Below are 20,674 nucleotides of genomic sequence, written 5' to 3' on the forward strand. Positions count from 1 at the left end.
TCCATGCCCTTCCAGTCTCCTTGTTGATGATACCCTGAATTCTGGCCCAGTGTCAAGGCTTGGTGTACTAGAAAGAAAATGCTTAGTAAGAGATGTAAAGACCAAGTGTTACTGAGCTTCAGAAATGGCTAAAAGGGAACAGGAGAAAACTACAGAGCAGACAACAATTCATTCCAACCCTTTACTTTGTTTGTTTTGCTTTTTTAAAATATAACTTCCATGCAGAGTTCTCCAGAGTAACTGCTGATGTCTGAGCCAGTCTCCTGGCCTTGGCACAGCCACAGATACTGTTTAGTCACATGGGAGGAAAAGCTTTTGCTACATGACAGTTTTTTTACTTGTAGACCAACAATGTGTTCTCATCTGAACATTACAGTAAATGAGTCCTATTGAGAATTTCTAACAAAAATCTGTACATGAGTTTACAAACATATTAACATATAAATAATGAGAAGCTTCCTGCCTGGAGCCTCCACAGTAGTCTTTTTGCTTGAGAATACAATACTGGAAGGGAAGACCCAATCCCTTTCCACAGCACCAGTCAGAACTGGCTTAGTCCAGTCAGCTGTTCTACTCAAGCATCACAGGGTTTGTCTTCTTCAGTGCCTCTGGCTTCAATAAGCAGTCTGTCATTACTGTGCAAAAGCAAGAGTCCAATGCCTTTGAGAAGGAATCCTGCTGCTGAGAGGCCTGTGCCACCTGGTCATCGTTCTGGTCCGAGCTCTTGCTGGAAGGTTCGTTTCTTCTCCCGACAGTGCTTCTTGTGAGCAGGCCAGTCCTTCTGCTGGCACTGAGACCCACAGTACCTCGCTACCTGGCATCGGCCACATATATTGAATTCACGTAACTAGAAAAAACATAGAACAACTATCAGTTAGCCAGCTCAGCCCCAAGAGTCCAGGTAAGCCATTCCCCAAGAAGCCCGACACATGGACAAGCCCCACCATAAATCTATCAGCATTTGGGAAATATGAACATCCAACAATTAGATTTCCCTGACTCAGCAGGATGTGCAACCATTGCACTAGTTTATGCTCTAAGGGCAATTGCAGCACTGAGAAGTTAACAGGTGTAATGAGCTGAGACCACAGTTTCACATTTGTTCTTACAGTGTTATAGTTCTGCCAGACAGTCCAAGTGTTCCCAGATCAGGAAAGAGAGACTAGAAGTACTGCAGAGGCTCAGCCCTCAAACTTGTGGATCATCAGGGGGCTTTGCGATATTGGTCCCAAAGGGGGAAGGGAGAAAAAGAGATGGAGATCCCTGTTCGGGAGTTAGCACATTTAAGACTCATACATTAAGGTATGTGTTTGCTTAAAGGTTCACCATGTTTAAAGCTTTTTTTTTTTTTTTTTTTTAAAGCACTTAATTTGGGAGGATCCAGGGGGTAACCTGCATCTCTTGAAGATTATCCTGCTCAGCATTCACTATCAAAAGGAAAAAAATCCCTCCTTGCTCAGACAAGGACACATCTGCTTCATTGAGACGAGGCTCAGCCCTCAGACCACCCCTCACCCAATCTACTCTCTGCCAGTTTCTCTTTCCAAAACTCCCTTGTCTAAAGGCTGCCTATCACCTCCTTCCTAGCAATGGCCAGGCATGCTACTACTTTGACTCCTCTACTGCTCAGATCTTCATCCACAGCTTTATCACCTCGTCTAATGCAACTCCCCTCTTTTCAGTATTCAGCAGCTCTCCAGCAGGCACAGAATGCTACTGCCCATCTTCTGACATACAAAGCAGAATTAACACCCTCTCAGCAAGTTCTATCAGATCAGTTCAGGTTCCAGTTCAAGATTTCCTATTTTTAAAACCCTCAGTGGATTTGCTCAACCCTTCCCCATCACTGGCTGCCTTGCTGTCCCTTCACAACCTTGCCACTGATAGCAGAAGAGCCTTCTTTGCAGCTCATCATCTGGAATAGCCCACTTTGTGTATCTCCCACCATGCATACTTGCTAAAGCATTTTGATATTCAGTCTGCATGGATTATACATGTAACTGTGGTATACAGCCAATTACTCAGAGTATAAACACCCCGAAGCCCAAGGAATTGTTAAGGCGATCTAATGGGGAGTAATGAAATTCAAATGAAAAAGAAAATTAACGCTACTAGAAAAAATACCTTGCAGTTAATTAGGGCAGGGAATTTTCTTCTATAGGGATTCAGATGAAGATCATTAGTGATGGCTTGAGACACTTAAAACTAGACAAGGCAAAGCACTGGAGAATACACTGCAGGGAACAATTCTTGGACACAAAGTGGCCTAATGGGTCTCTTCCATCGCTACTTTCAATGCACTTTGAACACACCTGTTTTTCAATCATTGTGCATGGGGGGTAGTGACATTCATAGTATGTGCATGAATTTTCCTCTTCCTCCACAACGTCCCCATTAGCGTTGTAATACCGCGTTACATTCAACACAGGAAACTGCTCTTCTATTGGATCTGTGGGAAGCTGCTGGATCGCCAGCCAGTACAGACTTTGTTCCCTTTAATGGAAAAACATGTTTATTTCATGGGTTTAGAATAGACATTTATGGAAATTAAAACTGATTCAAGTTGTGAAGTAGGTAGTGCAGACACCGTCTTTAACCCCATTAGAGTTAAGGGTCCATTTGCATTCCTCCCTTAACCGGCCTCTTTTCAGGATTCCTGTTTCAGGCCTGATGCAAAAGCCACCACCAAAACATGTTTAATTGAGGACATTGTATTTAAATAAGGGTCGATCAAAGGGCTTATTCCCCTGTTTGAGCTCTTCTGGCCTGCTCTAATGTAGAAACTCTTGCCATTCACCGGCTTCTGAAAGGAAGTTTCTTAAATTGACCAATGCTCTGAACACCATCATCTTACTGGTGCTGCAGCTATTTCAATTTAGTAGACAAAGAAGAAATTAAGGTGCTACAATGGGATTGAAGCCCATAGGTCTCCACTAACATAACACGAACACTGTTCTAATGTTATTCAGGCTGCACCATACAATTAAAACAAAACATCACCCAGGGAGATGAGTGAGGTCTGAAACTTATTGGGCCATAGTCTATGCAGCGGAGTACAGTCTCAGGCTCTCATAATATGCTAGCACAGTAGGATGGAATCTGATTCCAGTAACTCACTTCGTGTTTAATCTGAATACATATTAAGTTTGAATCCCACTGCATTTGTTGGCTCATATGAGCTTTGCTGGTATTTTGGTGCCCCAGGATAAGAGCCACAAGTGCCCTATAAGCAGCTAAATGCCAGATGACTAAAGGACATGCCACAGGCTTCAACACAATATTTGCACATCAAGCACTGGATTTCTCAGACCTAATGGTATGTGGCAAGATTTTTCTCTGCACTAAACTATGTTAGAAAGACCCCCAAAATAGTTTGCACTTGAGGCTCAGATATCGTCTCCCTTGATGTTTTTGATTTAATTTTAGTTTCCTCAAGTTGCAGGAGGTACGTTTTTGTCTTTTATTGCTTGATATTGGCCAGTTCCAATATTGTCATGCTTGGCTTGTTATACGACTCAACACTTTAATACATATTATGGGGATTGAGTGATCTTTATTACTAGTAGTGCAACACAAGTGAAAGGATTGTTTCAACATTAGACACTATAGTGATGGACATTACAGAAACATCTGCTAGATAGTTGTTGCATCAGCTGATGCTTCTACTTGACCTGAGAAATCCTGATATCACAGGTAGTTACTGCAAAACTATTGTGATGTCAAACTATGACTCCAAATAAGCACTCCTGATGGCCTAAGCCATCTACTTCAAGTCACATAACTCCTGATCGTAAGCACTTTACAAGCTACACACAGGGAACACTTCATCAACTGCACTGTAGCAACTTCTGGAACGTTAGGAGGCTGCTGGGTAGCGTTAACTGTTTAGGACAGGAACTGAAATCCTTAATCCAGTTAAAACTGCAGACTTAGTTTTATGATGCCCAAATGCCATAATCCAAGTGGAATGGAATGTATGCAAGTTTAATAAAAAGGTACATTTGTAGCCAATAAGATTTTGATTGTTGAAAGAAGAAAACAATTATGATATAGTCTTGGGAGAATTCAATTTTTTGTTGTTTCAGTAGATATCGATGTATTTTAATTTTTTTTAAATTTTAATCTATGTTTTCACAGTTGCGGAAAATTATAGGGGGAAGGGTTAGACAATTATTTAATAAAAGAACACATTAAAACTCCAAAAAGGTAAAGCTTTATAATAATTAAACCACATATTGTCAATGTCACATCAAAATAGACAAAGTAATTATGCGCAAGTCAAACTAATAAGGTCAAGCCTTTTTTTTTGGTTTGGCAAAGTTTAAAAAAAAAACACAATCTAAATTCTGATCATCATCAATGGAAATTTTGTTGGTTTGTGTGTCCCTGCCACGATTCTAAAAGACAAAGAACAGAAAAGGAGGGGAGACATTTGGTCACAGTGATAACAGGCTCTGTTTTATCTATAAACCACAATAAATTGTTCTCTCCATTTCAGATGGGGAAATGCAGGGACAGAAATTGTGAGCTATTCAAGATCAAATAGCTTGGTGTTAGATCAAGGTTCGTTTGTTTAGGTTTTTGTTAGAAAATAGTCTGGAAGAGGCAAGTGAATTTTGAAGATAGTTCCAAGTTAATTTGTTGGATGCAGCTTACTCCTGAGCTCCATTACATCTCACCCATAAATATTGTGTTGATATACCTTTGTTTACTAGAAATGTCTTCAGCTTTGGGTCTCCATCCCCACGGGACTAAACGCAAATTGTCCAGTCGGTTGTCCACCGTCACTGCGTTCAGATGCACCACTTGAAATCCTGGGGCAATCCCTCCCCGGTGCCTCTCCCTGGAAGAGATTAAATACAATTTGCAGTTCACAGCAAAGAACAGTTCTCCATAGACTATAAGTGGTGTGTTTCTTGACAGAAGGAGTAGTGTATCATTGTAAGGCCACAGTCTACTCCCTTAATTGAAAAATAAAATTACAAAATAAATGTTATAGCACTTCTGCAAGAAGATAGGACAGTCAAGAGATGGATTAGATCAGCTACACTTAGGTGCACCTGTGACATGCACATGCAACACTACAGCTAGAGCTCCATTAGGAAGTCTCAGAGTAACAGCCGTGTTAGTCTGTATCCGCAAAAAGAAGAACAGGAGTACTTGTGGCACCTTAGAGACTAACAAATTTATTAGAGCATAAGCTTTCGTGGACTACAGCCCACTTCTAGAAGTGGGCTGTAGTCCACGAAAGCTTATGCTCTAATAAATTTGTTAGTCTCTAAGGTGCCACAAGTACTCCTGTTCTTCTTTATTAGGAAGTCTCTAAGCAAAGACTTAAAGGCTCCAGAGCTTCACCAGTGACCAGCAAGCACCATTTTAGTGCCTGTAATTGTATACAGTATACACTATAAAGACTCCTTCTTCTTCGAGTGCTTGCTCATATCCATTCCATTAGGTGTGTGCGCGCCGCGTGCACGATCGTCGGAAGATTTTCTACCCTAGCAACACCGGCGGGTCGGCTGTGGAGCCCCCTAGAGTGGCGCCTTCATGGCGCTGAATATATACCCCAGCCGACCCGGCGCCCCCTCAGTTCCTTCTTACCGCCCCTGACGGTCGTTGGAACTGTGGAGCGCTGCTTAGCTGTTCTCCACTCTCCCTAGCTTAGTTTGTTGTATCACAGTTATAGTTATAGTTATAGTTATAGTGTTTATAGTTAAATAGTTAAATAGTTTAAAAGTTGTTCTAGTTGTTCTAAGTAGTTCAGGGGATTAAGGGGGTCGTCTCCCCCTTTCTCCCCCGGCCGCGGGGCCGGGCTCATGCCCAACGCTCCCGGCTTCAAGCAGTGCGCCTCCTGCGCTAAGCCTATGCCCACGAGCGACCCGCACGACTCCTGTCTGAAGTGCCTGGGAGAGTCCCATCAAACAGACAAGTGCAAGATCTGTAAGGCCTTCAGACCAAGGACCAAGAAGGAGCGGGACTTTCGGCTCCGGCAACTCCTGATGGAGGCGGCACTTAGTCCGGACGCTCCATCTACAAGTCAGGCCCCGGCACCTAGCACCTCGGTGCGCAGTGCCCCGGCGGCACCGGCTATGACGACCACGCGAGTGGCGTCAGACAAGCCTCCCCGGCACCGGACCTCGTCGGCACCGCAAGCAGTGCCTCGGCGCCGGTCATTATCCCCGGGGCATAAAAAAGCCCATAAGACGGGGACATCCGTGCCGAAGACGCCGGCTCCCCCAGTGCCGGGGGTAGAGCCGCGTCCGCCGGTGGAGCACCGGAAACAGGTGCCTCCAGCACCGTCGACTCCGGCGCCGAGGCCGTTGAGTCCGGTGCAGATAGCGTCTCCACCGAGACCGGCGGTGATACAGTGCCTCCCGTCGACTCCAGAGACCTTCGCGGCGGCGAGAGACTTAATAGCTCTCACGGAGCCGGCACCGCCTCAACCACCGGCACCGACTGCACCGTTGACTCGCCCGGTCCAGTCGAGGGGGAAACCTGCCTTGATGCGCCCTCCATCGCAAGGGCTGGCACCTCGGCACCGATCCAGGTCCCGAAGCAGGTCCCCACGCCGCTCGCAGTCCCGGCACCGAATATCGCCTCGGCACCGGTCGTACTCGCGGCCAAGATCTTCTTCGCGGCACCGCTCTACGTCTCGGCACCGCTATGATCGTCGGCACCGATCAACGTCGAGACGTAGTTCTCGGCACCGCTACGGTCGACGCTCGACGTCGAGAGGCCGCTCCCGGCACCGGGCATACTCCAGGTCCTCGTCGAGGTCCAGATCCGACTCCCGGCACCGGTCGCGGTCCCGGCACCGATCGCCGGCACCGCGTAGAGATAGATCATCTCCGGACCGGCACCGTGCGGCACCGCAGCCAATCGGAATCGTCTCGACGCTCTCGGCACCGCCGTGGCCATCGAGATCGGAGTCCCACTCCTCGGAGGACCTCTCGAGATCGGCATACCCCCCTCAGGGGCAAGCCGAGGAACAGGACTTGGGCCATTGGCAGGAGATGGCAGAGGACCATTCTCATGGCCCATCTCACTGGTCGTTTTGGACCCCGTGGGCGTACCATCAGGCGCAAGGGGCTCCAATTGCTTCGACCTCTCGCTCCCGTCACTCCATCAGAGGGGCCCCGGAGTCCACCATTTCGCGGCCTCCGCCAGGGGGCATGGAGGCTTCTGTGTCCGCACCACCTGACGCCCTGGACCCAGGCGCAGGTGATGCTCCAGCCCAGGAACAGAGAGACCAGGACCAGCCCTTGGATCCTGTTCCACCGGAGGCATCTTCCTCTTCTTCTCCGGATGAGGCAGTGGCGGGCACATCGTGCACAGGCCCACCTCCAATAGATCTTCGGGCTCACCAGGATCTTCTGCGCAGGATGGCCCGTAATATGGACCTGCAGGTGGAGGAGATAGTGGAGGTGCACGACCCGATCGTGAATATCCTTGGAGCGGATGCCCCATCGAGGGTAGCGTTACCCCTGATCCGCACGATACAAATCAATGCGGATACGATATGGCAAACTCCTGCCTCTATCCCACCCACAGCGAGAGGGGTGGAAAGGAAGTACTTTGTCCCATCTAAGGACTATGGGTACTTGTATACCCACCCCCAACCGTGTTCACTGGTGGTGGAATCAGTGAACGCACGAGAGCGCCACGGCCAGCAGGCTGCAGCGCCTAAATCAAACGAGGCTAAGCGGCTCGATTTGTTTGGCCGTAAGGTATACTCAGCCGGAGGGCTGCAACTTAGAGCGGCAAACCAACAGGCGCTACTGAGCCGCTACAATTTCAACTCCTGGAACTCTATGGGAAAGTTTAAGGAGTTGATTCCCCAAGAGTCCAGGGAAGAGTTTGGGGCCATGGTAGAGGAGGGCAAGAAGGTGGCTCGGACCTCCTTGCAGGCCTCCTTGGACATAGCAGACTCAGCTGCGAGGACCCTGGCTTCGGGTATCGCTATGCGCAGGATCTCCTGGCTTCAGGTTTCGGGTTTGCCTCCGGAGCTGCAGCAAACCCTACAGGATCTGCCCTTTGAGGGACATGGATTGTTCTCGGACAAGACGGACTCTCGCCTGCAGAGCCTCAAGGACTCGAGAACAATCATGCGCTCCCTGGGGATGCATGTTGTGGGCCCTCAGCGCAGACCATTTAGGCCGCAGCCTCAGCACTTCTACCCCCCCCCGCCTCGTCAGAGACAAGACTCGGCCCGGAGGCGAGGGCGAGGTGGTAGGAGAAGATGGGCTGGCCCTCAACCCGGTCAGAACCAGGGGCCACCAAGACCACCTTCAGGTCCTAGACAGAACTTTTGAAGGTGCGGTCGAGGACGGCGCCCCAGTCATCCCCCAGGATCCAGCCCCCTCCTTTCAGGATCGTCTCTCCCACTTCCACCGCGCTTGGTCCCTTATAACTTCGGACTGTTGGGTCCTCCGCACGGTGGAGAGGGGATACGCTATCCAGTTTTCTTCTATCCCCCCCTCCCACCCCCCTTCCCCGTCCCTCTTCAGGGACCCTTCTCACGAGCAACTTCTTATACAGGAGGTTTCTACGCTCCTGGCCATGGGGGCCATAGAGAAGGTTCCGATAGAGTTAAGGGGCAGGGGATTTTATTCCCGTTACTTCCTGATCCCCAAGTCCAAAGGAGGTCTGCGGCCCATCTTGGACTTGCGCGGACTCAACAAATTCGTAGTAAAGTTGAAGTTCCGCATGGTCTCTCTGGGGGCCATTATCCCTTCCCTCGATCCTGGAGACTGGTTCGCCGCCCTCGACATGAAAGACGCATACTTTCACATCTCAATTTACCCACCTCACAGACGCTTCCTGCGATTCGTGGTAAACGCGGTGCACTACCAATTTGCAGTCCTTCCCTTCAGCCTATCCTCGGCCCCAAGAGTGTTCACGAAATGTATGGCTGTCGTGGCAGCGTACCTTCGTCGGCAAGGGATACAGGTGTTCCCGTACCTAGACGACTGGCTGGTACGTGGTCGCACCAAGGAGCAAGTTCAAGCTCACGTCCACATAATAGTGCACACATTCAACGAGTTGGGCATCCTACTCAACAAGGACAAATCCACTCTAGAACCTACCCAGAGAATAGAATTCATAGGCGCAGTTCTAGACTCCAGACGTGCACAAGCCATCCTGCCAGACAACCGATTTGGCACCATCACGAGCCTCATTCAAGGGCTCCAGACGTTCCCAACTACCACGGTGAGGTCGTGCCTTACCCTGCTGGGTCACATGGCTTCCTGCACGTACGTAACCAGGCATGCCAGACTTCGGCTTCGCCCACTCCAGACCTGGGTGTCGTCAATATATCGACCACATCGGGACAGCCTGAACATGGTGGTCACGGTCCCGATCTCGGTCCTGACCTCCCTCACCTGGTGGCTAGATCACAATGTGGTCTGCGAGGGGATGCCATTTCACGCCCCACAACCCTCTCTGCACCTGGTCACAGACGCTTCATCTCTGGGTTGGGGCGCCCATCTCAACGAACACCATACCCAGGGCCTGTGGACTGCACCCCAGCTAGCCCTGCACATCAATGTTCGGGAACTGATGGCGGTGCGCCTGGCGTGCCAGGCATTTCTCAACCTCCTACGTGGCCGATGTGTGTTAGTTCTCATCGACAACACCACGGCCATGTTTTACATCAACAAGCAAGGAGGAGCACGTTCGTCAATTCTATGCCAAGAGGCCATTCGCCTGTGGGACTTCTGCATCGCCCACTCAATCCATCTCACGGCGTCGTTCCTCCCTGGAGTCCAGAACACTCTAGCGGACCGACTCAGCAGGTCCTTCCAGACGCACGAGTGGTCTATCCGTCCGGACATCATACATTCCATCTTCCAAAAGTGGGGGTTTCCCCAGATAGACCTGTTTGCATCTCGAGACAACAGGAAGTGCCACGTGTTCTGCTCCCTACAAGGTCGAGCTCCGGGCTCCCTCTCGGATGCGTTTCTCCTTCCCTGGAAAGACCACCTGTTTTATGCCTTCCCTCCGTTTCCTCTGGTCCACAAGGTACTGCTCAAATTGCGCAGAGACCAGGCACAGGTAATTCTGGTCGCTCCAGCGTGGCCGAGACAACATTGGTACACCACACTGTTGGAACTCTCGGTTCAGACACCGATCCCGCTTCCGTTGTGTCCGGATCTCATCTCTCAGGACCACGGCCGGCTGCGTCACCCCGACCTGCAATCACTCCACCTCACGGCGTGGCTGCTCCATGGTTCACCCAGGCAGAGCAGCAATGCTCGCACTCTGTCCAACAGATTCTGCTGAGCAGTAGGAAGCCCTCAACACGCACCACGTACCTGGCCAAGTGGAAGCGGTTCTCCTGTTGGTGCGAACAACGAGCCATGTCCCCGTTGCAGGCACCCATTCCTCTCATTTTGGAATATCTCCTCTCCCTAAAACAGCAGGGGTTGGCGATATCTTCAATTAGAGTTCACCTGGCTGCTATATCGGCCTTTCACCCAGGGGAACTCGCGTCCTCGGTATTCTCTAACGCGATGGTCGTTAGATTCCTCAAGGGCTTAGACCGGATGTACCCACAACAACGTCAGCCCGTTCAGACGTGGGACCTCAACCTGGTTCTCTCCAAGCTCACAGGTCCTCCATTCGAGCCACTGGCCACCTGTTCTCTTTTGTACCTATCCTGGAAGACAGCCTTCCTTGTAGCCATCACCTCAGCAAGGCGCGTTTCTGAACTCAGGGCGCTTACATCCGAGCCCCCTTATACAGTTTTCCATAAGGATAAAGTGCAGCTTCGTCCACATCCTGCCTTTCTCCCTAAGGTGGTTTCTCCTTTTCATATCAACCAGGACATCTTTCTCCCGGTCTTTCATCCCAAACCACATGCCACTCGCCAGGATCAACGTTTGCATTCCCTGGACGTACGAAGGGCCCTGGCCTTCTATATTGACCGCACAAAGCACTTTAGAAAGACGACGCAACTCTTCGTTGCAGTGGCCGACCGAATGAAAGGCTCACCGGTCTCCTCACAACGCCTATCCTCCTGGATTACGTCTTGCATCCGGACTTGCTATGACCTGGCAGGTGTCTCAGCACCGCACCTCACCGCTCACTCCACGAGGGCCCAGGCTTCCTCGACGGCTTTCCTGGCACAAGTTCCGATCCAGGACATTTGTAGAGCAGCGGTTTGGTCATCAGTCCACACATTTACAGCTCACTATGCACTAGTGCAGCAGTCCAGAGACGATGCTGCTTTCGGATCAGCAGTTTTGCACACAGCAATGTCTCACTCCGACCCCACCACCTAAGTTGGGCTTGGGAGTCACCTAATGGAATGGATATGAGCAAGCACTCGAAGAAGAAAAGACGGTTACTCACCGTTGTAACTGTTGTTCTTCGAGATGTGTTGCTCATATCCATTCCAAACCCGCCCCCCGTCCCCACTGTCGGAGTAGCCGGCAAGAAGGAACTGAGGGGGCGCCGGGTCGGCTGGGGTATATATTCAGCGCCATGAAGGCGCCACTCTAGGGGGCTCCACAGCCGACCCGCCGGTGTTGCTAGGGTAGAAAATCTTCCGACGATCGTGCACGCGGCGCGCACACACCTAATGGAATGGATATGAGCAACACATCTCGAAGAACAACAGTTACAACGGTGAGTAACCGTCTTTTTGGAGGCATTGTGGGCTTTCGTGACCAGCAGGTACAAATAGAGACTTGCTTAAACAAAGAGGTTGGATAATTAGCATGTACAGGCCCTGCTATATAAATTCCCCCCCCGCAACTAACATTTATTTCCTCCTACTCATTTCATTCCCTACATGCCTCCCCCCATTACTGTTTCTTTCATCTTCTCTCTTTCACCCCATCAATCTATTCCTTGTCCATGTGCAAGTGTTATTCCTGGCCCATCCTCCTTTTCCATTCCCAACTCATTTATTGTAGCAATCTTTCTCACTAAATCATCCCTGTCCTGAATTATTCCTTCATGTCTTACATCTTAGAGTGCAAGTTTGCAGGGCAGGGAGCTGGATCCGGCTATGTGCTTTGTAAAGTAATGAGTAATTTACAGCACTATAAGAGAATTTTAACAGTAGGAGCAATGAACATAAAAGGTATTACATGTGGGGATGGTGGCACAGCTTATTCAGGTTGCCCCACACTTCCCATTATAAGTCCCTGTTTTCAGTTGCTTATAAAACTTTGCCAAATTTTAACAGTTTGAGCTAAAATTTTCCACACTGAGTGTCTGCCTCAGGCTGGATATTTTTGGAAAATTTCAGCCAAAAAGGTTCAACTGTTCCTGAGAACAGGGATCAGGAAAAATATTTTGTCCATGTTAAAAAATTCTTGAGTCCTTTTCTTTGAAATGCTCTAGCACCTCCGTGCTTTAGACCAGGGATAGCCTTTGCATCAACAATGTGCCTTTTGCCTTCCCCGTGAAAATCCACCCAAATGTGGTCACAAGCCTTTCAAAAATGGCAGTTTTCACATGCTCAATGAAGACATCAGAACTTAGCAGTAAAGATCTCTGATAATTCCATACATACTAAGCATGAACATGCCCCTCACTGCTCTCAGTGCTGACCAGACTGCAATGCGTCATCCTCATACAGCCACTAAGCATGCTCCAGCCCAGGCTGCAGAGGGCAAAAGCTGGATTTTCCTTTTAATTGTCCCACGCAGGTCCAGAGGAGCCAGGCACTAGAACAGGGGTGGCCAACCTGAGCCTGAGAAGGAACCAGAATTTACCTCCCTCCCCGCACCTCCCAATAAGCTGTTTCGTGGCATGCAGGAGGCTCTGGAGGGGAGGAGGGAGGGCATGGCAGGCTATGGGGAAGGGGCGGGAAGGGGTGGAGTGGGGGCAGGGCCAGTGGCAGAGCCAGGGGTTGAGCAGTGAGCACCCCCGGAACATTGGAAAGTTGGTGCCTGTCGCTCCAGCCCTGGAGTCGATGCCTATACAAGGAGCCGCATATTAACTTCTGAAGAGCCGCATGTGGCTCTGGAGCCACAGGTTGGCCACCCCTGCACTAGAACCAAGAGCAAAGAGCCTGTCCCTCCTGTGCTCTCTATGACTTAACTGGTGGCATCTGATGGAGCCAGGGAGAGTTGGGGGAGTCAGACTGGGATGAGAAGACTGAGGAGTGGAGACTGGGACAAGGAGCCAGTGATGGGGCAGAAGCAGTCAAGCCTGGGAGAATGGGCAGACGAGCGTGTGCCTACTAGGGTAGCCCAGAGCCTGGAATAGAGACCAAGATTCCAGAGTCTCTCCATTCCTCTCCTGTCAACAAATATCTGTGAAACCCATTAGGAAAGTGTGCAGCTCATCCTCTTCGAGTGCAGGTCCACATAAGATGACAACCTATTACTTCTATCAGTTACCCCAGTAGCTCAAGTCGTAGAGGCCTGTGACGTGGATCTAAATATTCCAACCCTGCTGTTAATGTACATGGATGTCAGTAGGATGCCACATGATGGAATTTGTTTTTTTTTTTCCAGTTTGCTTTTTTAAAAACCCTATGAAATAATACATATGTTAGAAAAACACTACAGTTGCAAAGTCAAGCAGCCAAACGTTAGGAAATGCCTGAATTAAAGTTGCACATGCAACCTTAATGTGGGCCCCCGTGTCTAGGAGAGTCTTTAATTACATGATCAGGCTATTTTTTCCACAGGACTCCTCGTGCCTCCAAGAATAAAAAGGATGAATGGGGAAGGAAAACTCATCTTGTGGGCAGACTAGCCAGAGAGACATGAAAATCCTGCTTTGGGGAATGAACGGACAAAGGGCCTGTCCTGAGGACATGGTCAAGTACAACAGGGAAGAGTATGGAGCCTTTTTGCAAAGGACAATGGCAGTGTTAGGCTGCTGTCACCATTTAGTCCCAACTAAGTGCTGCGAATCACACTCCATTGAAGTAATTAGGATAGAGAGAAACAAGCTTCCTCTTTGCATTCTGGGAGTAGCTAGTTTCCTGTGCTGAGGGCTGAGCTCTGATTTTAAACTAATTTATTTAAACTGGTGTCAAAGGCAGTGCAAACACTTATTTTGAAACCGCAATATGCTGTACTAACTCAAGATTGTAAGTAGACAACCCTTAATACGGCAACAACTCATCAGTAACATCAGGCAGACAAGCTTAGCTCTTGCAGTGCAAGCTGCATTTTTGCAGAAAATGCCAACTGACTTAAATTTTTCTACCAGCTGCAGTTTACTCCAGTTCTGAGATTAGGTTTAGACAAGAGGTAAGGCTTGGAGTTGGGAACAGTGACTGGGTATTGGATGAGGGCAATAACACTTCATTGTTTCATTTAAAGACCTCAAAGTGCTTTAGCCTCACAGCCCACTTGGAGGGGGGGCAGAACGTCAGGCTTGGCCTGCCAAGGAAAACATGGGGTTTTGTCGTGTGTGTCCCCACACACACACACTTTTTTTTTTTTTTAAATGACTCCAAATTCATGTAAATCAATCTGAATGACACTGGAACTTGGATTACTGGGGCAGGAAAAAGACTGAGGCCACTAGGGTGACCAGATGTCCCGATTTTATAGGGACAGTCCCGATTTTTGGGTCTTTTTCTTATATAGGTTTCTATTACCCCCCCACACACACACCACCTGTCCCGATTTTTCACACTTGCTGTCTGGTCACCCTAGAGGCCACTGACCAGGCTGTAGCTGGACGGTGCCTGCAACCACATTGTGTGAGTAATTAGGCTCACCTGCTAGGCGGAGTCATGGCCAGGCAGTTCTGCATGCTGCCTCCGCCCAGAGCACTGGCTTCACAGCTCCCATTGGCCGGGAACCATGGCCTACGGGAGCTGCGGTGGTGGTGCCTGCATGCCTCTGCCTAGCAGCTGAACGAGGGGGATGTCGCTGCTGCCCAGAGCCTGCCTCACCCCGTCCCGTTCTCCAACCCACTGCCCCCTCCCACACCCAAACTCTGCCACTGGGGGTGGGGGGGTGGAGAGGCATGGAGCCAGGTAGGGAGCCTGCTGGCCCCAGCAACCCAACCCCCCAGCACCAGCCACACGCAGCCCCTCCCTCCCCCAAGCACAAGCAGGGGTCCCAGATCCCGGGCCGCTGCCCGCGCCCCCCACTCCCTGCCCCAAGCAGCTGGGCCACCCTCCCCCAGCATCCTCCACCCCAAGTTTTATTCACAGGTGTTTTTAGTAAAAGTCACAGACAGGTCATGGGCCATGAATTTTTGTTTACTGCCCGTAACCTGTCCGTGACTTTTACTAAAAATGCCCGTGACTAAAACGTAGCCTTAATCATAATGCACACATGCATGGGGAGGGAGCATAAAGAGATGCTATTTTTTGTACACAATTCAACTGAATTCATTATAATTGATTCAAACAGTAAAGTAGTCATGTTACTGAAGGAGGGAATGAATGGGCTGCTCAATATGCAAACAGCTGGACCACCACGATGTGGATAACTTTCAATATCAGTCATTTGAACAGAGGCTGCATCCTTTTATGGAATTATTAATTCTATTTGTGGACTTTAATTATTACAGCATTAGGTTTGTGTCCACCGCAGTGGGCAATCTGATTTACCAAACAATTATAGTCAATTACCTTTGCAACAAGATTAGCAGCATTGCCAGAGGCACTAAACCTAACTGGTGCAGAGTGCTAAGGACTTGTCTACACTTGAAACAATACAGCAGCAACGCTTCAGCATAGATACTCCTTACGCTGACAGGAGGATTTCTTCTGTCAGTATAGGTAATCCACCTCCCTGAGAGGTGGGTAGCTAGGTCGACTGCAGAACTCTTCTATTGACATAGTTAAACAATAAACCTCTGGTGTAGACAGTGCTATGTCACACCCCTGAGCGACACAGGTGGGTTGACCTAACATTTCAGTGTAGATCAGGCCTTAGACACCAGTGAGGGGCAGTATGTGAAAACATTATTGGGGAGGGCCTCAGGAGGTCCCACAGTTGCATGAATATTTAGCCAGAAAATTCACTAAGCAATAGGTTTGAGTGGATAATTTCTGGGCAACTCCAATTTAGAACAACAATATACAAACTCATTGAGGTGACCAGCAAACAATATCCCTAGGTTTATGTCTCAAAATAAAGGGCTTTCGGTGACTACTTCACGATTCTCTCACCAGGATTCTCTCACCTTTTCTACAAACTTTTAAGTTCAGTTTTTAGTCACCAATGATAGTCAAGGATTTACTCTGTGCATGAAAGGGAGCAAAATAATTTCCTACAAGATAGCTAGACAGGAGAACACACACTTTAAACTGGTTATTTAACTTTGTAAAGTACTGAATATATCAAGTCAGCCTCTGAAGTGTTTAGATAGGCACAGGTGACTTGCCTGACAGAGAATCTAAAGCACTGACTAGCATTCAATAAAGTGTGCAAAATTTAAAGTCAGCAGCAAACAAAGCACCACTATGTTGAAACAGTCTGTTGAACCTTTAGCATTGTCCTATCCCAATCAATCATTCAGAAGACTGAGCAAACACAAAACCTTCACATCTCACTGGTACTACTGGGAGTTATACTTGCATATCATGGGGTGAACAGAACCCAAAGCTTCTAGGAATTTAGTAACTCCTAGATTTAACCTATAGGTATAGATGGGCAAACAATTAGTTTCCCGTGACCAACATTTCTTACAGAGAGACTGGTTTTGTTCTGCATTAAGCCTTTTAACACAGCAAGATCTCTAATTACACCCACTGTTAGTGTTCATAATGCATTATTTAACGTACAAACAAGCTGAAGATTGCAAGCTACATCCTTGACTGAAACCTTTAATATATTAATTCTTTGTACAACACCTACCACAGTAGCTCGTGCAGCAGACGCCCAGATCCCCTTCCTCTGTTTTTGTCAAAAGCATAAGCAAATATTTTAGCTCCATTTCCATCAGCATCTACCTCCATCCGAGCCTGGAGAGAAGAAAAGAGTATTCTGTGACCAAGGGCATCCAACTGTCAGCAGCATTGCTTAACATTCCCTTTGGGAAATGGGAGACAGGAAAGACCAACACCCGACATCATCTGCCCCCTGCAACTGCAGGAAACTGATTATATGCCACTTCATCTTAATGGGATTTTAGTTATTTAATACTTCTGCATTAGACAGAGAACAAAAGGTTCTGGGGAGAAGGAAGAGGTGGACTGGACACAGCAGAAATGCTATGGGCAAAGAGGATAGATGGTCCTGTGGTTAAGGTGCCAGCCTAGGTTCTTTGCTCTGCTACAGACAATGGACAAGTCACCTGGTCTCTCTCTGCCTCGGGTCACCGTTTGTAAAATGGAGATAACAGCACTTCCCAATCGCACAGGTATGCTGGTAGGCTAAGTACATTAAAAATTGTAATGACTCAGATATAATGGTACAGGGGCCTTAGAAGTACTTTTGAAAGACAGACAGAATTCACCATTGAGTCATGTAGTGCCCACACTTGTTGCTTCAGAATTTATGTTTTCCTCACCACACCACAGCAGCTGCTAATGGGACTGGAATGGAGAAGGAAAAGGGAAACATGATCTTTCTCTACACAGACAAAAAAGGGTGTGTTTTTTAAACAACCCCACCCACCTTAACACCCACATACACAGTTTAATACCTTTAAGGACAGTTTAGCTGGTCTGTGAACACCACAGTCTTAAAGGTTGTGTCTACCCAGGTGTGGGGAGGGGGTTTCAATTGAGTTAAGCTAACTTGATTGAAAATACACCTTTTCTGCCTCTATAGATTTACCCTATAACTTAACCTTTTTAAACAAGGTTGCAGCCTAACAATTGTAGCTATGTATGTCTTACATGTTAATATCCATGTTCAGAAGTCATGCTGTAGACTTAGAGGCTAGTAGTAATGTTAATAGCTATATATCCTCTCCAGAGAGGGGAATTGTGATTTGCTAGCACTATTCTAGCCACAGTATGTCAAGAGTCTAATAACCACATTGGCTCAGAGAACTTAAACAAAGCTCAAAACACTTACCTCAAAAGAGTAACTCTCCACTAATGGGATGTCTTGTTCATCTATCAGCGTGTACTTTGTCTAAAATATACCAAACATGTTAAAGGCAGTTAAGAACAGCTGTAACTTTATTACTGAAATTATTCTGCAATGTATGATTTAACTAGCAATATTTTAACACCGCAGGTAAGCAGCTTCTGCACAACCAGTTCCTGATGACATCACTTTACTGGGAACAGATTTTTTAGCTATATTCTTTACACCAGGGGTTCTCAACCTTTTTCTTTCTGAGCTCCTCCCAACTTGCTATAAAAACCTCCATGGCCCATCTGTGCCACAACTGTTTTTCTGCATATCCAGTAGATTAAAAGCCAGGGCTGGCATTAGGGGGTGGCAAGCAGGGTAACTGCATGTAGCTCACATGACGGGGGGCCCCTGCAAAGCTAAGTTGCTCGGGCTTTTGCTTCAGCCCTGCGCAGCTTTGGCTTTCTGCCCTGAGCCCCAGTGAGTCTAACACCGGCCCTGCTCTCTAGTTTACTTTGGCAGACCCCCTGAAACCTGCTTGCAGCCCCCCAGGGGACTTCAGAATCCTGGTCAAGAACCACTGCCTTACACAACCATGACTTGCCATGTGAAGTGGGATGGCAAAGCACCCAGACCCTAGGCTTACTACAGGATCCACTAGAATTGTAGAAGTTATTAAAATATTAGTGATGTAGCAAGTTATTTACTCATTACCTAACCTAGACAAAATATGTTCAACCCTGTAGAATTAAGAACCTTCACAGAAGGTCTACATTCCAGAGCTCACCAACAGTTTAGTGAAGAAAAATGCCTTAGTGTTTCTATGAGACACACAAGGTGGGTGAGAGAATATCTTTAATTGGACCAACTTCCACTGGTGAAAAGAGAGAAGCTTTTGAGCTCCACAGAGCTTTTCTTCACTGTTCCTATGCTTATTCAATTCCCTGCTAAAATATTCTAGGACAGTTATTCTATGTATTCTCTATCTACACTTATTCCTTTCAAATCTCCATTACCCCAGCACTAACTTAGACAAAGGGAAGAACAAAGTTGAGACCACTTAAGGGCTACCACCCACATCTTTTCCGAAAATCTGGGTGAACCCTGAAAAAAAACCACATTGGCCAGTTTAGTATAACATACTTAGCTAAGCAGAATGCAGTACTGTATCACCATCATGTACCATGCCAAAGATGCATCTCAATTTACTACAAAGTTCGCTGTACATAGAATTGTCATACACTGAATTGGGAATTTAGTTTCCTTTTAGAAAGAACTCTACTAAAAAAAATAAACAAGTTTACTGAATTCACTATAGCTCTAACGAACTAAAACACTAATGTGTTAAGTCATCACCAGTCTATATCCATTGCAGATTAAATATTAGTACCATTCAGGTGCCTCTGTGAAACAAACTTAACAAGTTTCAGAGTAGCAGCCGTGTTAGTCTGTATCCGCAAAAAGAAGAACAGGAGTACTTGTGGCACCTTAGAGACTAACAAATTTATTAGAGCATAAGCTTTCGTGGACTACAGCCCACTTCTTCGGAAGCTGGACCAAGATACCAATGGACAGATCCAATGGACACAGCCAAAGACCAATGGCAGCCTTACAGGCAATCTCAGATAGACAACAAAAGCCAGAGACCTGAGCCCGAGCTGGTGTCACCAATGCCCGTATTGCATTTATTATCTGGACTAAGATTTTTAGCACCCCAGGGTGGAACCCCAACTCTTACCCTCCTGCCTCGGACTACACCGCTTGGAAAGCGACTGGGATATGAATGCCTTCTGGGGCCATCGCATGCACCTCCCAGCTCAGCGCACAACCCTGCCCCTCACCACACGGCCCCAAAGCTCCCGCACTCCCAGCTCCATGCGCAACTGCGGCTTCACCCAGCGACACACCAGCGCGAGCGCCGGCTCCCCGCCCCCCGCCCAGCCCGAGCCGGGAACTGCACGCGAGAGGCCGAGCCACGCGCCAGGCAAGGGCCGAGCTGCAAGGGCCGAGCTTCCCACGCCCGCCGCAGCTCTGCCGCCCATGTGCCGGGAACAGCGGCTCGCCGCTGCAGTCCCCGGTGAGCCCCCCGCAGCCCGGCCCCCGCCACGGCCACGGCCGCGCCCCCGACCCGTCCCCGCCGCCCTCGGGCCCAGCCGGGCGCTCCCGCCGGCCCGGCCCCCGCCCAGGGCGGCTCGCGGCCCCTCACCTTGCCGGCCACCCGGCCGAGCCGCACGATCCCCAGCTTGAAGTCGGTCATGGCCGGGCCGGGCTCGGCGCCGCCGCCTGCGCTTGGGACTCTGAGCCCGGGAGCCGCCACTGCCACGCGCCGCCGCCTCGCGCACACCCGGGGGGCGGGGCAGCACACCACCTCCCAGCCTTCAGCGCTCAGCCAATCACGGCACGCGTCGTGCCTCGCGTCACCCTCCTACACGGCCCTTACACCCAATCGGGAGGCGGTGCTAGGCGGGGTTACGTGGGGCAGCGGCCACACACGATGACGTCACACTCGCGGGAAGCTTTGTGCCGCCAACACTGAAGCGGAGCAACGCAACGGGGGGGGGAATTAAAGGGGCCGCTGCCGCCCTCTTGTTGCGCCCTGCGCCCGTCGCGAGCCCGGAGTCCCTGTTCCCCAGCCCCAGACGGTAGCCCTGGCCCCCTGGAAGCCCTTCGCACTACCCCTGGCCTCCAGCCTTGTGCACCAGCCCCGTTCC

General features: G+C 49.0%; 1 protein-coding gene across 2 annotated transcripts; it reads right to left on the reverse strand.

Annotated features, from left to right (window-relative positions):
* Positions 1–167: 167 nt before the first annotated feature.
* ZMYND19 (zinc finger MYND-type containing 19) lies at positions 168–20,304 on the reverse strand. Of its 2 annotated transcripts, none has more exons than XM_054007972.1 (6): positions 20,170–20,304; positions 17,961–18,020; positions 16,794–16,900; positions 4,703–4,843; positions 2,313–2,493; positions 168–847 (listed from the first exon to the last, which is right to left on the reverse strand). In XM_054007972.1, exons 1-6 carry the CDS (start codon positions 20,218–20,220, stop codon positions 704–706), a joined length of 684 nt encoding a protein of 227 aa, XP_053863947.1. In that variant the 5' UTR covers positions 20,221–20,304; the 3' UTR covers positions 168–703. The 2 variants fall into 2 exon arrangements, with proteins under 2 accessions (XP_053863947.1, XP_053863948.1); XM_054007973.1 differs by lacking the exon at positions 20,170–20,304 and adding an exon at positions 17,395–17,473.
* Between the last annotated feature and the right edge of the window lie 370 nt (positions 20,305–20,674).

This window comes from Malaclemys terrapin, chromosome 17, assembly GCF_027887155.1.
Source record: "Malaclemys terrapin pileata isolate rMalTer1 chromosome 17, rMalTer1.hap1, whole genome shotgun sequence".
In the NCBI taxonomy this organism is placed as follows: Eukaryota; Metazoa; Chordata; order Testudines; family Emydidae; genus Malaclemys; species Malaclemys terrapin.

Excerpts from the sequence above, each read along its gene's own strand:
- ZMYND19 (XM_054007972.1), bottom strand. The coding sequence starts at position 20,220 with ATGACCGACTTCAAGCTGGGGATCGTGCGGCTCGGCCGGGTGGCCGGC. Across the intron at positions 18,021-20,169 it reads TCGGCCGGGTGGCCGGCAAG|ACAAAGTACACGCTGATAGA; the intron begins GTGAGGGGCCGC and ends GGTATATTTTAG. Across the intron at positions 2,494-4,702 it reads GACATTTCTAGTAAACAAAG|GGAACAAAGTCTGTACTGGC; the intron begins GTATATCAACAC and ends TTTCCATTAAAG.